This window comes from Anomaloglossus baeobatrachus, chromosome 4, assembly GCF_048569485.1.
Source record: "Anomaloglossus baeobatrachus isolate aAnoBae1 chromosome 4, aAnoBae1.hap1, whole genome shotgun sequence".
NCBI lineage: Eukaryota > Metazoa > Chordata > Amphibia > Anura > Aromobatidae > Anomaloglossus > Anomaloglossus baeobatrachus.
The window spans coordinates 561,166,098-561,187,464 of NC_134356.1; the positions used below are offsets into that span (position 1 = coordinate 561,166,098).

General features: G+C 48.1%; 1 protein-coding gene across 1 annotated transcript in view; it reads left to right on the forward strand.

Moving 5' to 3' along the window:
- Positions 1-21,367, forward strand: part of CERS3 (ceramide synthase 3) — a 170,325-nt gene that overhangs the window by 56,397 nt on the left and 92,561 nt on the right. Inside the window, exon 2 of the mRNA XM_075346001.1 lies at positions 17,267-17,443. Coding sequence (XP_075202116.1) covers positions 17,268-17,443 — 176 coding nt within the window. The 5' untranslated portion in view covers position 17,267. The remainder of the gene's footprint in view (positions 1-17,266; positions 17,444-21,367) is intronic.

Consider the following 21,367-nt stretch of genomic DNA (forward strand, 5'->3'; position numbering starts at 1 on the left):
TGAGTGTCACATCTGTAGTGAGCTGTGTGTGTGTCACATCTGTAGTGAGCTGTGTGTGTGTCACATCTGTAGTGAGCTGTGCGTGTCACATCTGTAGTGAGCTGTGTCACATCTGTAGTGAGCTGTGTGTGTCACATCTGTAGTGAGCTGTGTGTGTCACATCTGTAGTGACCTGTGAGTGTCACATCTGTAGTGAGCTGTGTGTGTCACATCTGTAGTGAGCTGTGTGTGTCACATCTGTAGTGAGCTGTGAGTGTCACATCTGTAGTGAGCTGTGTGTGTCACATCTGTAGTGAGCTGTGTGTGTCACATCTGTAGAGCTGAGTTTTACATCTGTAGTGAGCTGTGAGTGTCACATCTGTAGTGAGCTGTGTGTCACATCTGTAGTGAGCTGTGTGTGTCACATCTGTAGTGAGCTGTGAGTGTCACATCTGTAGTGAGCTGTGAGTGTCACATCTGTAGTGAGCTGTGTGTGTCACATCTGTAGTGAGCTGTGAGTGTCACATCTGTAGTGAGCTGTGTGTGTCACTTCTGTAGTGAGCTGTGTGTGTCACATCTGTAGTGAGCTGTGTGTGTCACATCTGTAGAGCTTAGTTTTACATCTGTAGTGAGCTGTGAGTGTCACATCTGTAGTGAGCTGTGTGTCACATCTGTAGTGAGCTGTGTGTGTCACATCTGTAGTGAGCTGTGTGTGTCACATCTGTAGAGCTGAGTGTTACATCTGTAGTGAGCTGTGAGTGTCACATCTGTAGAGCTGAGTGTGTCACATCTGTAGTGAGCTGTGTGTGTCACATCTGTAGTGAGCTGTGTGTGTCACATCTGTAGAGCTGAGTGTTACATCTGTAGTGAGCTGTGTGTGTCACATCTGTAGAGCTGAGTGTTACATCTGTAGTGAGCTGTGCGTGTCACATCTGTAGTGAGCTGTGTGTCACATCTGTAGTGAGCTGTGCGTGTCACATCTGTAGTGAGCTGTGTGTCACATCTGTAGTGAGCTGTGTGTGTCACATCTGTAGTGAGCTGTGCGTGTCACATCTGTAGTGAGTTGTGTGTCACATCTGTAGTGAGCTGTGTGTGTCACATCTGTAGTGAGCTGTGCGTGTCACATCTGTAGTGAGCTGTGCGTGTCACATCTGTAGTGAGCTGTGTGTGTCACATCTGTAGAGCTGAGTGTTACATCTGTAGTGAGCTGTGTGTCACATCTGTAGTGAGCTGTGCGTGTCACATCTGTAGTGAGCTGTGCGTGTCACATCTGTAGTGAGCTGTGTGTGTGACATCTGTAGTGAGCTGTGCGTGTCACATCTGTAGAGCTGAGTGTTACATCTGTAGTGAGCTGTGTCACATCTGTAGTGAGCTGTGTGTGTCACATCTGTAGTGAGCTGTGTGTGTCACATCTGTAGTGAGCTGTGAGTGTCACATCTGTAGTGAGCTGTGTGTGTCACATCTGTAGTGAGCTGTGTGTGTCCCATCTGTAGTGAGCTGTGAGTGTCACATCTGTAGTGCGCTGTGCGTGTCACATCTGTAGTGAGCTGTGTGTGTCACATCTGTAGTGAGCTGTGAGTGTCACATCTGTAGTGAGCTGTGTGTGTCACATCTGTAGTGAGCTGTGTGTGTCACATCTGTAGTGAGCTCTGTTAGTCACATCTGTAGAGCTGAGTTTTACATCTGTAGTGAGCTGTGAGTCACATCTGTAGTGAGCTGTGTGTCACATCTGTAGTGAGCTGTGTGTCACATCTGTAGTGAGCTGTGAGTGTCACATCTGTAGTGAGCTGTGTGTGTCACATCTGTAGTGAGCTGTGAGTGTCACATCTGTAGTGAGCTGTGTGTGTCACATCTGTAGTGAGCTGTGTGTGTCACATCTGTAGTGAGCTGTGTGTGTCACATCTGTAGAGCTTAGTTTTACATCTGTAGTGAGCTGTGAGTGTCACATCTGTAGTGAGCTGTGTGTCACATCTGTAGTGAGCTGTGTGTGTCACATCTGTAGTGAGCTGTGTGTGTCACATCTGTAGAGCTGAGTGTTACATCTGTAGTGAGCTGTGAGTGTCACATCTGTAGAGCTGAGTGTGTCACATCTGTAGTGAGCTGTGTGTGTCACATCTGTAGTGAGCTGTGCGTGTCACATCTGTAGAGCTGAGTGTTACATCTGTAGTGAGCTGTGTGTGTCACATCTGTAGAGCTGAGTGTTACATCTGTAGTGAGCTGTGCGTGTCACATCTGTAGTGAGCTGTGTGTCACATCTGTAGTGAGCTGTGTGTGTCACATCTGTAGTGAGCTGTGTGTGTCACATCTGTAGTGAGCTGTGAGTGTCACATCTGTAGTGAGCTGTGTGTGTCACATCTGTAGTGAGCTGTGTGTGTCACATCTGTAGTGAGCTGTGTGTGTCACATCTGTAGAGCTTAGTTTTACATCTGTAGTGAGCTGTGAGTGTCACATCTGTAGTGAGCTGTGTGTCACATCTGTAGTGAGCTGTGTGTGTCACATCTGTAGTGAGCTGTGTGTGTCACATCTGTAGAGCTGAGTGTTACATCTGTAGTGAGCTGTGAGTGTCACATCTGTAGAGCTGAGTGTGTCACATCTGTAGTGAGCTGTGTGTGTCACATCTGTAGTGAGCTGTGCGTGTCACATCTGTAGTGAGCTGTGTGTCACATCTGTAGTGAGCTGTGTGACGACATGGGTTAAAGTTTCTTAAAATCCAGCCAGACAGCATGATAGATTGTCTATAGACGGGGGAGAAGTCCCTCATTGTTTTTACAAGACTCTTGTTGACTCAATGTACTTGTGTTGGCCACTGAAAGCTAGACGTATTGTAGTTGTGTATTGATAATGTAATTACCTTAGTAGCCATTGTCTAGACGGTGACTCCCAGTTTACATGTACACCCTCAGGCTTTCTACCCATATCATTTAAATGAACATTGTCCATGCAGCTTGAAATTCCTCCAATGGGAGAAGCAATCTTGTCCAACCAATCGATGAGGACGCAGTGTACCCAAGTGGAAGGTTGTGGCTATAAAAAGGACTTCTTTAAGCCACCAGGGGTTGTTGATGGTTGAGGGATTCAGTCTAAGCTCTTTGGAGCTGACTGGAGGATCAGGACATCTTATGGCTTCAATCTAGGGACTCCGGACCCGGTTGGAGACCATATCCACAGCCTAGGGATTTCGACTCCAGCTGCCAGGATTGTAACATCAAACCAGGACTACCTAAGAAGGATACGCAGGTTGGGACAGTTCAGTCACCTGTTACAGACTTTGCAGACCTCAGACAGCTTGGAACCTGTGAGGCATGGACATTATAATCCCTGGTGAGCCAGCGGAAGGGTGAGACTCTGTTGCCTGTTACATTTGTGTGTTTTGCTGGTTATGTGTTATGTGCCGTTAATTGTTTGGGGATCCAATAAAGTCTAATTATTGTGGTTCCCTCACCCTGTGTTGTCTGAGTAGTGTTACGCCCACGGTTAAGGAGGCCGGCGTTCAGTTGGGATGAGCCCTGAGCCACGCTGTCTTTCTAAAGGCGGCGGGTTTTAGTGGACGAGAGCGCCCACTGAGCCCCGTGTCTCCACAATTGGTGGCAGCGGTGGGATACTACTCAGCCTGGTTTACCCAGGGGAGCTGCAGTGGACTGGTGTTTTCGGACACCGTCCAGGGCTCAACAACCAGGGAGGCACATAAGCATACCCAGCAGGCCATAGGGGAGGCATTCAGGTTTCGGACGCTGCCATGTCCAACCCCACCAGCTCAGCCATGGGACAAGGACCAGAGAGGAGTTACGACCGCAGCAGTAAATGGATGCTACAGGATCTGTGCCAGATGCGAAAGATTGACTACAGGAACACTGACACTCGGTCAGACTTGATCCAGAAATTAGTCTGTTGGGATGCCCAGAATGATGCAGAGGATGATGAGGACACTGCCGTTGTGGTATCAGAGGAGGTAAACCCTGTATCTCATCCTAGATCCAGTGACAGTCTGGAAACAAACCAAAACCAAGCAGACCAAGTCAAGGAATTGTTTACTGCATTGGGGCCTGAAGCTTCAAGGGAAGAGAGGGCTGGTGTTCTGCAATTTGTGTTTGGATTTCCAATTTCCTTACCATCAGCACCTACCTCCAGGATAGACCACCACCAAGGAAGTCATCTTCGCTACAGGGATGTGCCAGTGTTTAATGATTCCAGCACTGAGATAGATGAACACTTGCAAAACTTTGAGATGCTAATGCGTATGCACCAGGTGCCCACAGATGAGTGGTCCAAATACCTGTGGACAAGCTTGCCGGTCCGGGCCCAGGAGGCTGTCCGATCACTTGGGCCTCAGGACTGCTTGGACTACGGAATTATTAAGGACACTTTGTTGGCCCTTTTTACCATAACACCCGAGAGACATCGCACTAAGTTCCGGACTATGTCTCGCCAGGGTGTCTCGTACGTCGAATTTGGCAGTCAACTCCGACGACACTGTAATCGCTGGCTCGATGGACGGGCTGCCCACTCCGCTGCTGCCCTCCGTGATGTGATAGTGCTTGAACAGCTGCTGGTGCAGATGGACCCAGAAATCCGAGAATGGGTAGCTGACAGGAAGCCCGACACCCCAGAGCAAGCAGCGCGATTGGCTGACGAATTTACAGCCAACCGACCCAGCTGGAGGCCCAATAGGTCCCTCAACCATGGATCCAAGCGACCCCCAGACTTACGTGCTGGACTAACTCGTTACCCCACAGAAGCCCCAACAAGACAAAGGTTTACCAACAGGGTGGGTGACTTGTCTAACCCACGGCGCTGTTATACGTGTGGGCGCCTTGGACACATGGCCAAAGAGTGTCTACAAAACCGGGGCCCCATGCCTGGAGCCCGTCTACCAGTCAACATATGCCGAGATGAACCAACGAGACCTGAGGAATGCTACTCCCGAGAAACACCAATAGCTGAGGAAGTGGTTTATCCAGTCCACACCCTACGGCAGGCCGGACACCGTACACCAGCTAACCTCCATCCCCACATCCAGACGGTCAAGGTCGGTGATATACAGGCTCAGGGACTTCGAGACTCGGGATCTTCCATCACCCTGGTCAGCCCAGATATTGTTCCCACAGAACATCATTTACCTGGCCGCCAAGTGACCATCATCCTTGCTGGGGGCCAGCGCTCGAACATCCCTCTGGCACGAGCGCAGTTGGACTGGGGAACTGACCAAGGAGAGGTTGAAGTGGGGCTCATGGACGGCCTCCCCACCCCTGTAATTTTGGGAAATGACCTAGGACAAGGACTATCCAGCCAGTTTGTCACCGCCATCACCCGCAGCCAAGCCAAACACCATCCTGGTGCAGGTCTTTCTTCCAGCCCATCAGAGGAGAACCCAACTCCTCAATCTTCAGCCTCCTCATCAGAGCCAACAAATGTGAGTACATCAGACCCAACTGTGGCCATTGATTGGGGGGAGATAGATCGTAAAGAGTTCAGGGAAGCTCAACTGTCAGACCCCACCTTAGAGCTTATCCGTAGTGCGGCCACCCAACCTGGGGGAGGAAATCAGGGGGAGGTATATAGATGGGAAAAAGGCCTCTTATATCGGGAGAAGCCCGCATCCTGCCCAGAAAAACCCTGGACCCGTGTACATCAGCTTGTGGTACCCCAGCCATACCGACCCCAACTGTTGCGTTTAGCTCATGATGTTCCTGCGGCTGGGCACATGGGGACCAAAAAGACTCGGGCCCGCCTGCTGCGTAGTTTTTTCTGGCCAAGGGTCACTCAAGAAGTGCAAAAATACAGAGCCTCTTGCCCAGTGTGTCAGCGTATGGGGGGAGCCCCATGCCGTGCCCCACTTCAACCCATGCCCTTGATAGGAGAACCGTTCCAGAGAGTTGCCATTGATATAGTAGGCCCCTTAGCCATCCCCAGCCGCAGTGGAAAAAGATTCATCCTCACCCTGGTAGACTTTGCCACCCGTTACCCAGAAGCCGTTGCCTTAACCTCCATAGATGCAGAGCACGTGGCTCAAGCTCTACTGGACATCTTTAGCCGGGTAGGGTTTCCACAGGAAGTATTGACTGACCAGGGGGCACAGTTCCAAAGTGAACTGATTCACACCCTGTGGGAAAAACATGGAGTCCGCCCCATGCGCACAACCCCCTACCATCCTGAAACAAATGGATTGTGTGAGCGCTTCAACAAAACGCTCAAACAGCTCATTAGCCGATATGTGGAGTCCGAGGGGGGGGACTGGGAGAAAAACTTGCAGCAGCTCCTTTTTGCTTACCGGGAGGTGCCGCAGGACTCCACTGGGTTCTCTCCCTTTGAATTGCTGTACGGCCGAAAAGTACGAGGGCCCCTAGAGCTGGTACGAGAGAGTTGGGAGGGCACCTTCCCCACAGAAGAGGTTCCCATACTGGACTATGTTCAAAAGTTTAGGGAAAGGATGAGGCACCTCATGGCGTTAGCCCATGGGAATTTAGAAGTGGCTCAGGAAAGGCAAAAACGATGTTACGACCGCACTGCCCGGCCCCGAGAATTTGCCTGTGGACAGAAGGTCCTAGTACTAGTACCGGTGCGGAAAAACAAGCTGCAAGCCATGTGGGCGGGTCCATTCACCATTACCAAGAAATGTGGCAATACTGACTACACCGTGGCCCTGGATCGAGCAGGTGTTCGTGAGCGTACCTACCACATCAACAGGCTAAAAGCTTATGAGGAACGAGAAGTCACCAATTTAGCAGTTTGCTGTCCAGAGTTAGATGATCCAGAGTTGGACCAGATCCCAGACCTATTAGTGGACTCCAAAAGGGAAATGGGGGTAAAAGATGTATCACTAGGGGAGCAGCTTTGTCCATCACAGAAGCGACAGATATCAGACATACTCGGAACATATGAAACCCTGTTCACAAGTCAGCCTGGTAGAACCCCCCTGGTCCAGCATCATGTCAATACAGGGGCAGCCACCCCACTAAGACAACCCGCCTACCGGGTGACCCCTCCTGTGTTGGCAATGATGAAGGCCGAGGTGGATGACATGTTAAATATGGGAGTCATAGTCCCCTCCCATAGCCCATGGGCTGCCAGTGTGGTATTGGTGCCAAAAAAGGACAAGAGTACTCGTTTCTGTGTGGACTATAGACGGCTCAATGAGGTCACGATTACAGATGCTTACCCCATGCCCCGGGTGGATGAACTACTAGATAGGTTAGGGGGGTCTCGGTTTATATCTACCCTCGATTTGAGCAAGGGATACTGGCAGATCCCACTCACAAAAGACGCTCAAGAGAAATCGGCCTTCATAACCCCTTTTGGCCTCTTTGAGTTTACCAGCATGCCTTTTGGGATGAAAAACGCCCCAGCCACCTTCCAGAGGATGGTAGACCATTTACTAGAGGGATGTCAGGGGTATGCCCAGGCCTATTTGGATGACATCGCTATCTTCAGCGACACTTGGGAAGAGCATCTTCAGCATGTGTCTCAGGTGCTGCAGAGGGTAGCCAAAGCCCAGCTCACCATCCGACCTGACAAATGCCAAATGGGGATGGCCGAAGTGCTATACCTGGGACATCGGGTGGGAAGTGGATGCATTCGTCCTGAACTTGCAAAAGTAGAAGCCATTATCCAGTGGCCACGCCCGGTCAATCAAAAACAGGTCCGTGCATTTCTAGGAACCGCAAACTACTATCGAAAGTTTATCCCCAATTACAGTACCATAGCAAAACCGCTCACTGACCTCACAACCAAAAGATATGCCCGTAACCTTATCTGGACCCCAGAATGTGAAACTGCGTTCCTCCAATTGAAAGACCGGCTAGCCCAAAGCCCAGTCTTGACTGCTCCTGACTTCCGTCGCAGATTCATTGTCCAAACAGACGCATCGGACACAGGACTAGGAGCTGTACTTAGCCAAGTGGGGGACAACGGTGAGGAACATCCGATAGCTTACCTCTCCCGGAAACTGTTGGACCGAGAGAGGGCTTATGCCACCATAGAAAAAGAATGCCTGGCCATAGTCTGGGCCCTAAAAAAATTGCAGCCCTACCTCTATGGCAATGAGTTCACAGTCCTCACTGACCACAATCCATTGAGTTGGCTAAATCGCACTGCCGGGGACAACGGACGCTTGCTCAGGTGGAGTCTGGCATTACAATCTTACAATTTTTCCATCTCCCATAAACAAGGCAAGAACCATGGAAATGCGGATGGGCTTTCCCGACAAGAGGAGAAGGATGATCGGAAGCCTATCATGTCTGGCTAATATTAAGAAGGGGGAGGAATGTGACGACATGGGTTAAAGTTTCTTAAAATCCAGCCAGACAGCATGATAGATTGTCTATAGACGGGGGAGAAGTCCCTCATTGTTTTTACAAGACTCTTGTTGACTCAATGTACTTGTGTTGGCCACTGAAAGCTAGACGTATTGTAGTTGTGTATTGATAATGTAATTACCTTAGTAGCCATTGTCTAGACGGTGACTCCCAGTTTACATGTACACCCTCAGGCTTTCTACCCATATCATTTAAATGAACATTGTCCATGCAGCTTGAAATTCCTCCAATGGGAGAAGCAATCTTGTCCAACCAATCGATGAGGACGCAGTGTACCCAAGTGGAAGGTTGTGGCTATAAAAAGGACTTCTTTAAGCCACCAGGGGTTGTTGATGGTTGAGGGATTCAGTCTAAGCTCTTTGGAGCTGACTGGAGGATCAGGACATCTTATGGCTTCAATCTAGGGACTCCGGACCCGGTTGGAGACCATATCCACAGCCTAGGGATTTCGACTCCAGCTGCCAGGATTGTAACATCAAACCAGGACTACCTAAGAAGGATACGCAGGTTGGGACAGTTCAGTCACCTGTTACAGACTTTGCAGACCTCAGACAGCTTGGAACCTGTGAGGCATGGACATTATAATCCCTGGTGAGCCAGCGGAAGGGTGAGACTCTGTTGCCTGTTACATTTGTGTGTTTTGCTGGTTATGTGTTATGTGCCGTTAATTGTTTGGGGATCCAATAAAGTCTAATTATTGTGGTTCCCTCACCCTGTGTTGTCTGAGTAGTGTTACGCCCACGGTTAAGGAGGCCGGCGTTCAGTTGGGATGAGCCCTGAGCCACGCTGTCTTTCTAAAGGCGACGGGTTTTAGTGGACGAGAGCGCCCACTGAGCCCCGTGTCTCCACAAGCTGTGTGTGTCACATCTCTAGTGAGCTGTGCGTGTCACATCTGTAGTGAGCTGTGCGTGTCACATCTGTAGTGAGCTGTGTGTGTCACATCTGTAGAGCTGAGTGTTACATCTGTAGTGAGCTGTGAGTGTCACATCTGTAGTGAGCTGTGTGTGTCACATCTGAAGTGAGCTGTGTGTGTCACATCTGTAGTGAGCTGTGAGTGTCACATCTGTAGTGAGCTGTGCGTGTCACATCTGTAGTGAGCTGTGTGTCACATCTGTAGAGCTGAGTTTTACATCTGTAGTGAGCTGTGAGTGTCACATCTGTAGTGAGCTGTGTGTGTCACATCTGTAGTGAGCTGTGTGTGTCACATCTGTAGAGCTGAGTGTGTCACATCTGTAGTGAGCTGTGTGTGTCACATCTGTAGTGAGCTGTGTGTGTCACATCTGTAGAGCTCAGTGTTACATCTGTAGTGAGCTGTGAGTGTCACATCTGTAGTGAGCTGTGTGTGTCACATCTGTAGTGAGCTGTGTACGTCACATCTGTAGTGAGCTGTCACATCTGTAGTGAGCTGTTACATCTGTAGTGAGCTGTGTACGTCACATCTGTAGTGAGTTGTGTGTGTCACATCTGTAGTGAGCTGTGAGTGTCACATCTGTAGAGCTGAGTGTTACATCTGTAGTGAGCTGTGAGTGTCACATCTGTAGAGCTGAGTGTTACATCTGTAGTGAGCTGTGTGTGTCACATCTGTAGAGCTGAGTGTTACATCTGTAGTGGGCTGTGAGTGTCACATCTGTAGAGCTGAGTGTTACATCTGTAGTTAGCTGTGAGTGTCACATCTGTAGTGAGCTGTGTGTGTCACATCTGTAGTGAGCTGTGTGTGTCACATCTGTAGTTAGCTGTGAGTGTCACATCTGTAGTGAGCTGTGTGTGTCACATCTGTAGTGAGCTGTGTGTGTCACATCTGTAGTGAGCTTTGTGTGTGTCACATCTGTAGTGAGCTGTGTGTGTCACATCTGTAGTGAGCTGTGTGTGTCACATCTGTAGTGAGCTGTGTGTGTGTCACATCTGTAGTGAGCTGTGTGTGTGTCACATCTGTAGTGAGCTGTGCGTGTCACATCTGTAGTGAGCTGTGTGTGTCACATCTGTAGTGAGCTGTGTGTGTCACATCTGTAGTGAGCTGTGTGTGTCACATCTGTAGAGCTCAGTGTTACATCTGTAGTGAGCTGTGAGTGTCACATCTGTAGTGAGCTGTGTGTGTCACATCTGTAGTGAGCTGTGTACGTCACATCTGTAGTGAGCTGTGTACGTCACATCTGTAGTGAGCTGTCACATCTGTAGTGAGCTGTTACATCTGTAGTGAGCTGTGTACGTCACATCTGTAGTGAGTTGTGTGTGTCACATCTGTAGTGAGCTGTGAGTGTCACATCTGTAGAGCTGAGTGTTACATCTGTAGTGAGCTGTGAGTGTCACATCTGTAGAGCTGAGTGTTACATCTGTAGTGAGCTGTGTGTGTCACATCTGTAGAGCTGAGTGTTACATCTGTAGTGGGCTGTGAGTGTCACATCTGTAGAGCTGAGTGTTACATCTGTAGTTAGCTGTGAGTGTCACATCTGTAGTGAGCTGTGTGTGTCACATCTGTAGTGAGCTGTGTGTGTCACATCTGTAGTGAGCTGTGTGTGTCACATCTGTAGTGAGCTGTGTGTGTCACATCTGTAGTGAGCTGTGTGTGTGTCACATCTGTAGTGAGCTGTGTGTGTGTCACATCTGTAGTGAGCTGTGCGTGTCACATCTGTAGAGCTGAGTGTTACATCTGTAGTGAGCTGTGTCACATCTGTAGTGAGCTGTGTGTGTCACATCTGTAGTGAGCTGTGTGTGTCACATCTGTAGTGAGCTGTGAGTGTCACATCTGTAGTGAGCTGTGTGTGTCACATCTGTAGTGAGCTGTGTGTGTCACATCTGTAGTGAGCTGTGAGTGTCACATCTGTAGTGAGCTGTGTGTGTCACATCTGTAGAGCTGAGTTTTAAATCTGTAGTGAGCTGTGAGTGTCACATCTGTAGTGAGCTGTGTGTGTCACATCTGTAGTGAGCTGTGCGTGTCACATCTGTAGTGAGCTGTGTCACATCTGTAGTGAGCTGTGTGTCACATCTGTAGTGAGCTGTGTGTGTCACATCTGTAATGATATGACAATGGTCTGCACTCAATTTAAAGAAGATGGCGGTGCACGTGAAAAGAGGGCGATGCCCTAAAGTCATATAAAAATAGATTCACTGCACTCAATATGTAAATTTGCAAGAAGGTGAAAAATCATTTATTTTAAACAGGTGATCAAGCAACATCCGACGACGTTTCGACCCACCTGGGTCTTAGTCAAGTCGCTGTTTAATAGGTGACTGAAGGGTGAGGGATGATGTGCACTGAAGCATGGAAGTATAAGGAAAAGTGCCTTGGGGATATATTATGCAGGCGCAGCAGCGCTATTGCTATTTGGGCACAAGATTCACCCAGGTGGGTCGAAACGTCGTCGGATGTTGCTTGATCACCTGTTTAAAATAAATGATTTTTCACCTTCTTGCAAATTTACATATTGAGTGCAGTGAATCTATTTTTATGTGTCACATCTGTAGTGAGCTGTGTGTGTCACATCTGTAGTGAGCTGTGTGTGTCACATCTGTAGTGAGCTGTGTGTGTCACATCTGTAGAGCTGAGTGTTACATCTGTAGTGAGCTGAGTGTCACATCTGTAGAGCTGAGTGTGTCACATCTGTAGTGAGCTGTGTGTGTCACATCTGTAGTGAGCTGTGTGTGTCACATCTGTAGTGAGCTGTGTGTGTCACATCTGTAGAGCTGAGTGTTACATCTGTAGTGAGCTGAGTGTCACATCTGTAGAGCTGAGTGTGTCACATCTGTAGTGAGCTGTGTGTGTCACATCTGTAGTGAGCTGTGTGTGTCACATCTGTAGAGCTGAGTGTCACATCTGTAGTGAGCTATGTGTGTCACATCTGTAGTGATCTATGTGTGTTACATCTGTAGTGAGCTGTGTGTGTCACATCTGTAGTGATCTATGTGTGTCACATCTGTAGTGAGCTGTGTGTGTCACATCTGTAGTGATCTAGGTGTGTCACATCTGTAGTGATCTATGTGTGTCACATCTGTAGTTAGCTGTGTGTGTCACATCTGTAGTGAGCTGTGTGTCACATCTGTAGTGATCTATGTGTGTCACATCTGTAGTGATCTATGTGTGTCACATCTGTAGTGATCTGTGTGTGTCACATCTGTAGTGATCTATGTGTGTCACATCTGTAGTGAGCTGTGTGTGTGTCACATCTGTAGTGATCTATGTGTGTCACATCTGTAGTGAGCTGTGTGTCACATCTGTAGTGATCTATGTGTGTCACATCTGTAGTGAGCTGTGTGTTACATCTGTAGTGAGCTGTGTGTGTCACATCTGTTGTGAGCTGTGTGTGTGTCACATCTGTAGTGATCTATGTGTGTCACATCTGTAGTGAGCTGTGTGTTACATCTGTAGTGATCTATGTGTGTCACATCTGTAGTGAGCTGTGTGTGTCACATCTGTAGTGATCTATGTGTGTCACATCTGTAGTGAGCTGTGTGTCACATCTGTAGTGATCTATGTGTGTCACATCTGTAGTGAGCTGTGTGTTACATCTGTAGTGAGCTGTGTGTGTCACATCTGTTGTGAGCTGTGTGTGTGTCACATCTGTAGTGATCTATGTGTGTCACATCTGTAGTGAGCTGTGTGTCACATCTGTAGTGATCTATGTGTGTCACATCTGTAGTGATCTATGTTTGTCACATCTGTAGTGAGCTGTGTGTGTCACATCTGTAGTGAGCTGTGTGTTACATCTGTAGTGATCTATGTGTGTTACATCTGTAGTGAGCTGTGTGTTACATCTGTAGTGATCTATGTGTATCACATCTGTAGTGATCTGTGTGTGTCACATCTGTAGTGATCTATGTGTGTTACATCTGTAGTGAGCTGTGTGTCACATCTGTAGTGATCTATGTGTGTCACATCTGTAGTGATCTGTGTGTGTCACATCTGTAGTGATCTATGTGTGTTACATCTGTAGTGAGCTGTGTGTCACATCTGTAGTGATCTATGTGTGTCACATCTGTAGTGATCTATGTGTGTCACATCTGTAGTGATCTGTGTGTGTCACATCTGTAGTGATCTATGTGTGTTACATCTGTAGTGAGCTGTGTGTTACATCTGTAGTGATCTATGTGTATCACATCTGTAGTGATCTGTGTGTGTCACATCTGTAGTGATCTATGTGTGTTACATCTGTAGTGAGCTGTGTGTCACATCTGTAGTGATCTATGTGTGTCACATCTGTAGTGATCTGTGTGTGTCACATCTGTAGTGATCTATGTGTGTTACATCTGTAGTGAGCTGTGTGTCACATCTGTAGTGATCTGTGTGTGTCACATCTGTAGTGATCTATGTGTGTCACATCTGTAGTGATCTATGTGTGTCACATCTGTAGTGATCTATGTGTGTCACATCTGTAGTGATCTATGTGTGTCACATCTGTAGTGAACTGTATTTGTTTCACCAAAAGATGATCCTAATTGTGCTCCTGTTCTCGTACGTCCGGGTCAGCAGTACTCTCAGGCAGCTGCTTTGCTTTTTAGCACTGTTGTGAGCACTTCCCACTTGCTGTGACACTATGAAGGGGTGGGGATATGGCTGACTTGCCTCCAGCAGGCCCAAACGCCTTCTCCAGCAACTTTTTAGTTAGCAAAGCTGATGATTGTCTGACATTTTGTGTAGTCAGTAGCCGCAGAAGATGCACTACTGAGGTTTAACTATTCCTGGGAAAGTTGAGTGACAAGATACAAGCACTACATTCATTGTCACCCAGCTTTCCCAGATTATGGCTAACAAATCTGCAGCGTAATCCTGTTTAATGAAGCATATTTACCATTCACAAATCTTATAATGCTGAGTGACAACCTGTGTGGCAGCGGACATGGCAGCCACATTGGTTGTTACTAATCTTTTCTAAAAGCATACGCATTAAGCACTGCATTACACGGTGACATCTTGACAGAATAATTAAAAAACTTTATATTAAGAGTTGTGTTTTGTTACTGTATGGGAAGACAATCTGGGCGATGTATAGATCTACTGCAGTGATATAACTAATCCTCTAACCATCTACTATACTAGAACAGTCCAGCTTTCACAGAGGCAGCATGGTGGCTCAGTGGTTAGCATTGCAGTCTTGCAGCCCTGGGGTCCTAGGTTCAAATCCCACCAAGGACAACATCTGCCAGGAGTTTGTATGTTCTCCATGTGTTTGCGTGGGTTTCGTCCCACACTCAAGAGACATACAGCTAGGGAATGTAGATTGTGAGCCCCAATGGGGACAGTGTTCCTGATGCATGTAAAGCGCTGTGAAATATGTTAGCACTATATAAAAATAAAGACTTATTTTTATTTAGAAGTCATCATGTTTAGGTCGCAGGATGATTTTGGCCTTTTTTGTGCCCACATATATTTTACAGCGAAGCAAAGAAACCAGATATCTGCAGTATATTAACAGTATATAGCAGAAGAACTCCTGTGAGGCTACTAGGCTCTATTAGACTAGTCTAATAGACTTTTGTATGGGGGTGCGTGAGCTGAGGCTCGCAGCCAATCAGCATGCTGCGATTCATTTCTCATGCCAATATGGAATAAGAAATCAATCGCAGGTGGACACTGCCCCATAGTTTTGCACTAGAGTGAGAGCAATCTGATGCTTTATCGGATTGCACTCGTCCGTGCAAAACACAACTGGAACCGATCCCTTAAACCAGGACTCAGCTCACACCCAGTTAATAAATCTGTGATTTTATGAAAACTACAATATAAAAATGTCTCCCTTATATAAGGAGGCATAAATCTAGAGACATGTCACAATACAAACTGCTTGCATTATTAATAAATCTTTTAAACCCAAGAGACTGATGTACTTACTTTGAAAATCCAAAATAACATGCGTAATGACTAGGGATGAGCGAATGTATTTGCCACTATTCGGTATCCGAGGGATAACAGGCTATTCACAGCATTCGGTATCCGACGGATAAAACAACATCCTCTCCGGTACTTTCATTTTCATTTCTGACTTCCTGGCGCCTTTTTCCAGCCAATGAACACATCTGATGTTGCTTGCCCTCACAGTAATGCCGCAGCCATCTTTGTTGTGGTGTTACTGTGATTGGCTTGGCCGCACAGCGTCATAGGGGCTATATAAGGCAGCGGCCATTTTGTGAACGCGCAGCCATAGGGAGCTGGCGGTGGTGATAGACTGTATTGTGTGCGGGAGAGCGTTCTTAGATCCAACTAATAAATAGTCCTTGTGAGGGCTGAACACAGTGTCCAGTAGCTGCTAACAACTCCATAAATCGCTTTTTTGACAAACAGAACGCAGGACTTTCTATCTCTCTGTCTCTCCCTCTTCACCCCTCTTTCATACTCACCGATCACCGTCACGGCGCTGCACGGCTGTCACACTGCTCTGGCGGCTTCTCCTGCTTTTGAAAATGCCGGCTGCTCATTATTCCATCTCGTATTCCCTGCTTCCCCCACCCACCGGCGCCTATGACTTCATTCAGAAGAGCCCCCACGCTGAGTGACAACTGTCTCACTGCAACCAATCACAACCTCCGGTGGGCAGGTCTATGTAGTGCAGTAAAATAAATAATTAAAAAAACAGCGTGCGGTCCCCCCAAATTTTGATACCAGCCAAGATAAAGCCACACGGCTGAAGGCTGATATTCTCAGGATGGGGAGCCCCATGTTAACAGCCGACCGGAATTGCAGCATCTATTAGATGCGACAGCCCCGGGACTCTACCCGGCTCATCCCGAATTGCCCTGGTATGGTGGCAATCGGGGTAATAAGGAGTTAATGGTAGCCCATTGCTGCCACTAAGTCCTAGGTTAATCATGGCAGGCGTCTACGAGAATACCCCCCATGATTAACCTGTAAGTTAAAGAAAATAAACACACACCCGAAAAAATCCTTTATTTGGAATAAAAGACAAAAAAAAAAATCACCCTCTTTCACCTTTTTATTAAAATCCCCAAACAGCCCTCCAGGTCCGATGTAATCCACACGAGGTCCCATGACGCATCCAGCTCTGGTACATTGGAAGCTGACAGAAGCGGCCGTAGAGCACACCGCTGTCAGTTCCACGCAGCAACTGAAGTGAGTCGCGCTGTCAGCGATGACGTCACTCAGATTACTAGCGGCCAGGTGGAAGACTACAGCAGTGGCCGCGGCTCACTTCAGTCACTCAGGAGATTTGAGGTCACCGGTGAGTCCTTCAAATCAGGCCGCGGCACACAGAGCCGTGGGATGACAATGAAGTCGGGTGAAGTTCATTCTGATTGCGCGGCTCTGTCTAGCAGCCAGCAAGACAAACAGTATGTTACCACTCGACTCTATGGGGATGTAGCAGAGCCGAGTGGGAACGCACTGTCAAAAATGCATTCAAAACACAGCGTTTTGAAACGCACTGTGTGCACAGATCCTAATCACTGTGGTTGGTATATGGACCCTATAGATGTGCCCTGTTAGCTGTGAGTGCCCAGATACAGCACATAGCCAGTGTATACAGCAGTGGTGGCGACCTGTGGCTTCTTTCTACATCTGGAGAGCCACAGGTTGGCTGCCGCCTGTGTGGCTGTGCAGTGAGGCTGGCAGGATGTGGCAGTGCAGCCCAGCACATGCCCTCTGCATCCTCTTCCCTGGGACAGGCCCCTTTCAGCATATAAAGCTGCAAAAGTACAAAAAAAAAAAAAAAAAAAAAAAAAAAAAAAAGCTGAGAAGTGAAGAGAGGGGGAAAGCGAGAACACATCCCAGCGGCGGCAGCAGCAGAATGAATCACTTCCCCTCCGCGCAGCAGCGCTGTGTGCCAGTCACAGGACGCGCCTGCTAGCTGCACACGGGGAAAAGTACAGCGCCGCACTCTGCACCGCCGGCTCTCTGCCGCTGACCGTGCCCCGCTAACGCTGTGCCCCCGGCGCTAACCCTCCTCCTCCTCCTCCTCCTCCGCCGCCGCCGCCAGCTCTCCGCCGCTAACCCTGCTCCGCTAACGCTGTGCCGCCGCCTCTCCCTGCAGGATGGCGCTGCGGACCCTGAGCGACTGGTTCTGGTTGGAGCGGATCTGGCTGCCCTGCAACTACACCTGGGACGACTTTGAGAACACCGAAGGGACCGGCGCGGCGTCCACGTCTCAGCTCCTCATCACCCTCCCGCTCTCCCTGCTCTTCATGCTGCTCAGATATGGCTTTGAGAGGTAAGTTACCAACTCCGCACCAACACACTCCCTACAGTCACACTACAGACACACACACTCCCTACAGTCACACTCCCTACAGTCACACTACAGACACACACACTCCCTACAGTCACACTCCCTACAGTCACACTACAGACACACACACTCCCTACAGTCACACTACAGACACACACACTCCCTACAGTCACACTACAGACACACACACTCCCTACAGTCACACTACAGACACACACACTCCCTACAGTCACACTACAGACACACACACTCCCTACAGTCACACTACAGACACACACTCCCTACAGACACACTACAGACACACACACTCCCTACAGTCACACTCCCTACAGTCACACTACAGACACACACACTCCCTACAGTCACACTACAGACACACACACTCCCTACAGTCACACTACAGACACACACACTCCCTACAGTCACACTACAGACACACACACTCCCTACAGTCACACTACAGACACACACACTCCCTACAGTCACACTACAGACACACACTCCCTACAGACACACTACAGACACACACACTCCCTACAGTCACACTACACACACTCCCTACAGACACACTACAGACACACACACTCCCTACAGTCACACTACACACACTCCCTACAGACACACTACAGACACACACACTCCCTACAGTCACACTCCCTACAGTCACACTACAGACACACACACTCCCTACAGTCACACTCCCTACAGTCACACTACAGACACACACACTCCCTACAGTCACACTCCCTACAGTCACACTACAGACACACACACTCCCTACAGTCACACTACAGACACACACACTCCCTACAGTCACACTCCCTACAGTCACACTACAGACACACACACTCCCTACAGTCACACTACAGACACACACACTCCCTACAGTCACACTACAGACACACACACTCCCTACAGTCACACTACAGACACACACACTCCCTACAGTCACACTACAGACACACACACTCCCTACAGTCACACTACAGACACACACTCCCTACAGACACACTACAGACACACACACTCCCTACAGTCACACTACACACACTCCCTACAGACACACTACAGACACACACACTCCCTACAGTCACACTACACACACTCCCTACAGTCACACTACACACACTCCCTACAGTCACACTACACACACTCCCTACAGTCACACTACACACACTCCCTACAGTCACACTACACACACTCCCTACAGTCACACTACACACACTCCCTACAGTCACACTACACACACTCCCTACAGTCACACTACACACACTCCCTACAGTCACACTACACACACTCCCTACAGTCACACTACACACACTCCCTACAGTCACACTACACACACTCCCTACAGTCACACTACACACACTCACACTCCCTATAGTCACACTGCAGACACACACTCCCTGCAGTCACACTACAGACACACACACTCCCTGCAGTCACACTACAGTACACACACACACTCCCTGCAGTCACACTACAGTACACACAAACACTCCCTACAGTCACACTACAGTACACACACACACTCCCTGCAGTCACACTACAGTACACACACTCCCTGCAGTCACACTACAGTACACACACACTCCCTGCAGTCACACTACAGTACACACACACTCCCTGCAGTCACACTACAGTACACACACACTCCCTGCAGTCACACTACAGTACACACACACTCCCTGCAGTCACACTACAGTACACACACACTCCCTGCAGTCACACTACAGTACACACACACTCCCTGCAGTCACACTGCAGACACACACACACTCCCTGCAGTCACACTGCAGACACACACACACTCCCTGCAGTCACACTACAGTACACACACACTCCCTGCAGTCACACTACAGTACACACACACTCCCTGCAGTCACACTGCAGGACACACACTGCAGGACACACACTGCAGGACACACACTGCAGGACACACACTGCAGGACACACACTGCAGGACACACACTCCCTACAGTCACACTGCAGGACACACACTCCCTACAGTCACACTGCAGACACACTACAGAAGACAACAGCACACACTTTCTACAGTCACACTACAGACACACACTTTCTACAGTCACACTACAGACACACACTTTCTACAGTCACACTACAGACACACACTTTCTACAGTGAACAGTACACACACCCTACAGTACACACACACCCGGCAGACTACAGTACACACACACCCGGCAGACTACAGTACACACCCGGCAGACTACAGTGTACACACACACACACTCACCCTACAGACAACACTTCACACTACAGAGGAGTACAGTCACACACCACAGACAACACTACAGACTCATACCATACAGACAACGGTACAGACAAAACCCTACAGATGAGTACAGTCACACTACAGACAACACTGCAGACACACACCCTACAGATATATACAGTCACATACAACAGGCACATAACTCTGTCACTATCATACAGTAGACATGTACATGCAGACACATCTATCATACACACTGTAGACACAATACATTGCACTACTATGCTCTATTATTACACTAGACACTTTTTTTTTATTGTTGAAAATACAATTTAATGCAGTAATTTTCCCCAAAAAATTCCAACTCACTATAGTCACATTCCACACTACACACAGATGGAAAGTATATTGTACACTACAGTAGACCAATCAAGTCCCAGCTTTTTTTTTTTTTTTTTTCTTCTTTTCCAAATTGAAAGTATGAACCACACTGGTTGGTCACAGCTCTGCACAATGGTTGCTACAGATTGTTACATATATCACAGTATACTACACACACAATTTACCATGTGCCTTTATATATTTATGTACACACGTTACAACCAAAACTCTCTACAATGAATATAAGCATGTTCTGTATACACTACAGCGCACTCCTACACACCTCTCTACTACACACACAATTCTCTGCAGCATAAACATTTTAGCTGCATGTTCACTACATTTTCAGTGCACAGTACAGTACAATACTCTGCATACTCACACCTACGGTATATACAGCCAACAACTGCTCTATACATACAGATGTAGCAAAGTTCTGTATTAAGATAAACTTTGCAACATTTATACACATTGTGCACATTACCTATGTGCAGTACAGTGCAACACTCATGTATACACACTCAAACTTCTCTACACTGTAGACACTATTAAAGGGAACCTGTCACCAGATTTGGGGCCTATAAGCTGCGGCCACCTCCAGTGGGCTCTTATATACAACATTCTAATATGCTCTATATAAGAGCCCAGGCCGCTATGTAGAACGTAAAAAACACTTTATAATACTCACCTAAGGGACGGTGCGTTGTAGACTGGTCGGATGGGTGTCTTCGGGTCCTCCTCTTTCGGCCATCTTTGTCTTGAAGCCTGGGTGTATGACGTGTCCTACGTCATTTACACAGGCCGGCATTGAAGTCCTGCGCATGCGCACTACAATACTTTTATCTGCCCTGCTCAGGGCAGATCAAAGTTAACCTGCGCAGGACCCCAGTGTCGGCTTGTGTGCATGACATAGGATGCGCGTCATGCACACAGACTTCAGAAGAAAGAGGACAAAGATGGCCAAAAGAGGAGGCGCCGGACCCAGAGAACGGAGACACCCATCAAACCGGTCTGCACCGCACCAACCGTTTAGGTGAGTATTTATAAAGGGATTTTTTTCGTTCTACACAGGGGCCTGGGCTCTTATATACAGCATGCTAGAATACTGTATATAAGAGCCCACTGGTGGTGGCTGCAGCTTATAGGCCCCAAATCTGGTGACAGGTTCCCTTTAAACACTGAAGTCCTACACACACAACTATGTACACCACACACTATGGTATATTTCAGTCTCACACCTATATAACATATCTTAACTCTAATGCTCTACAGTGGGTACAATTATTATG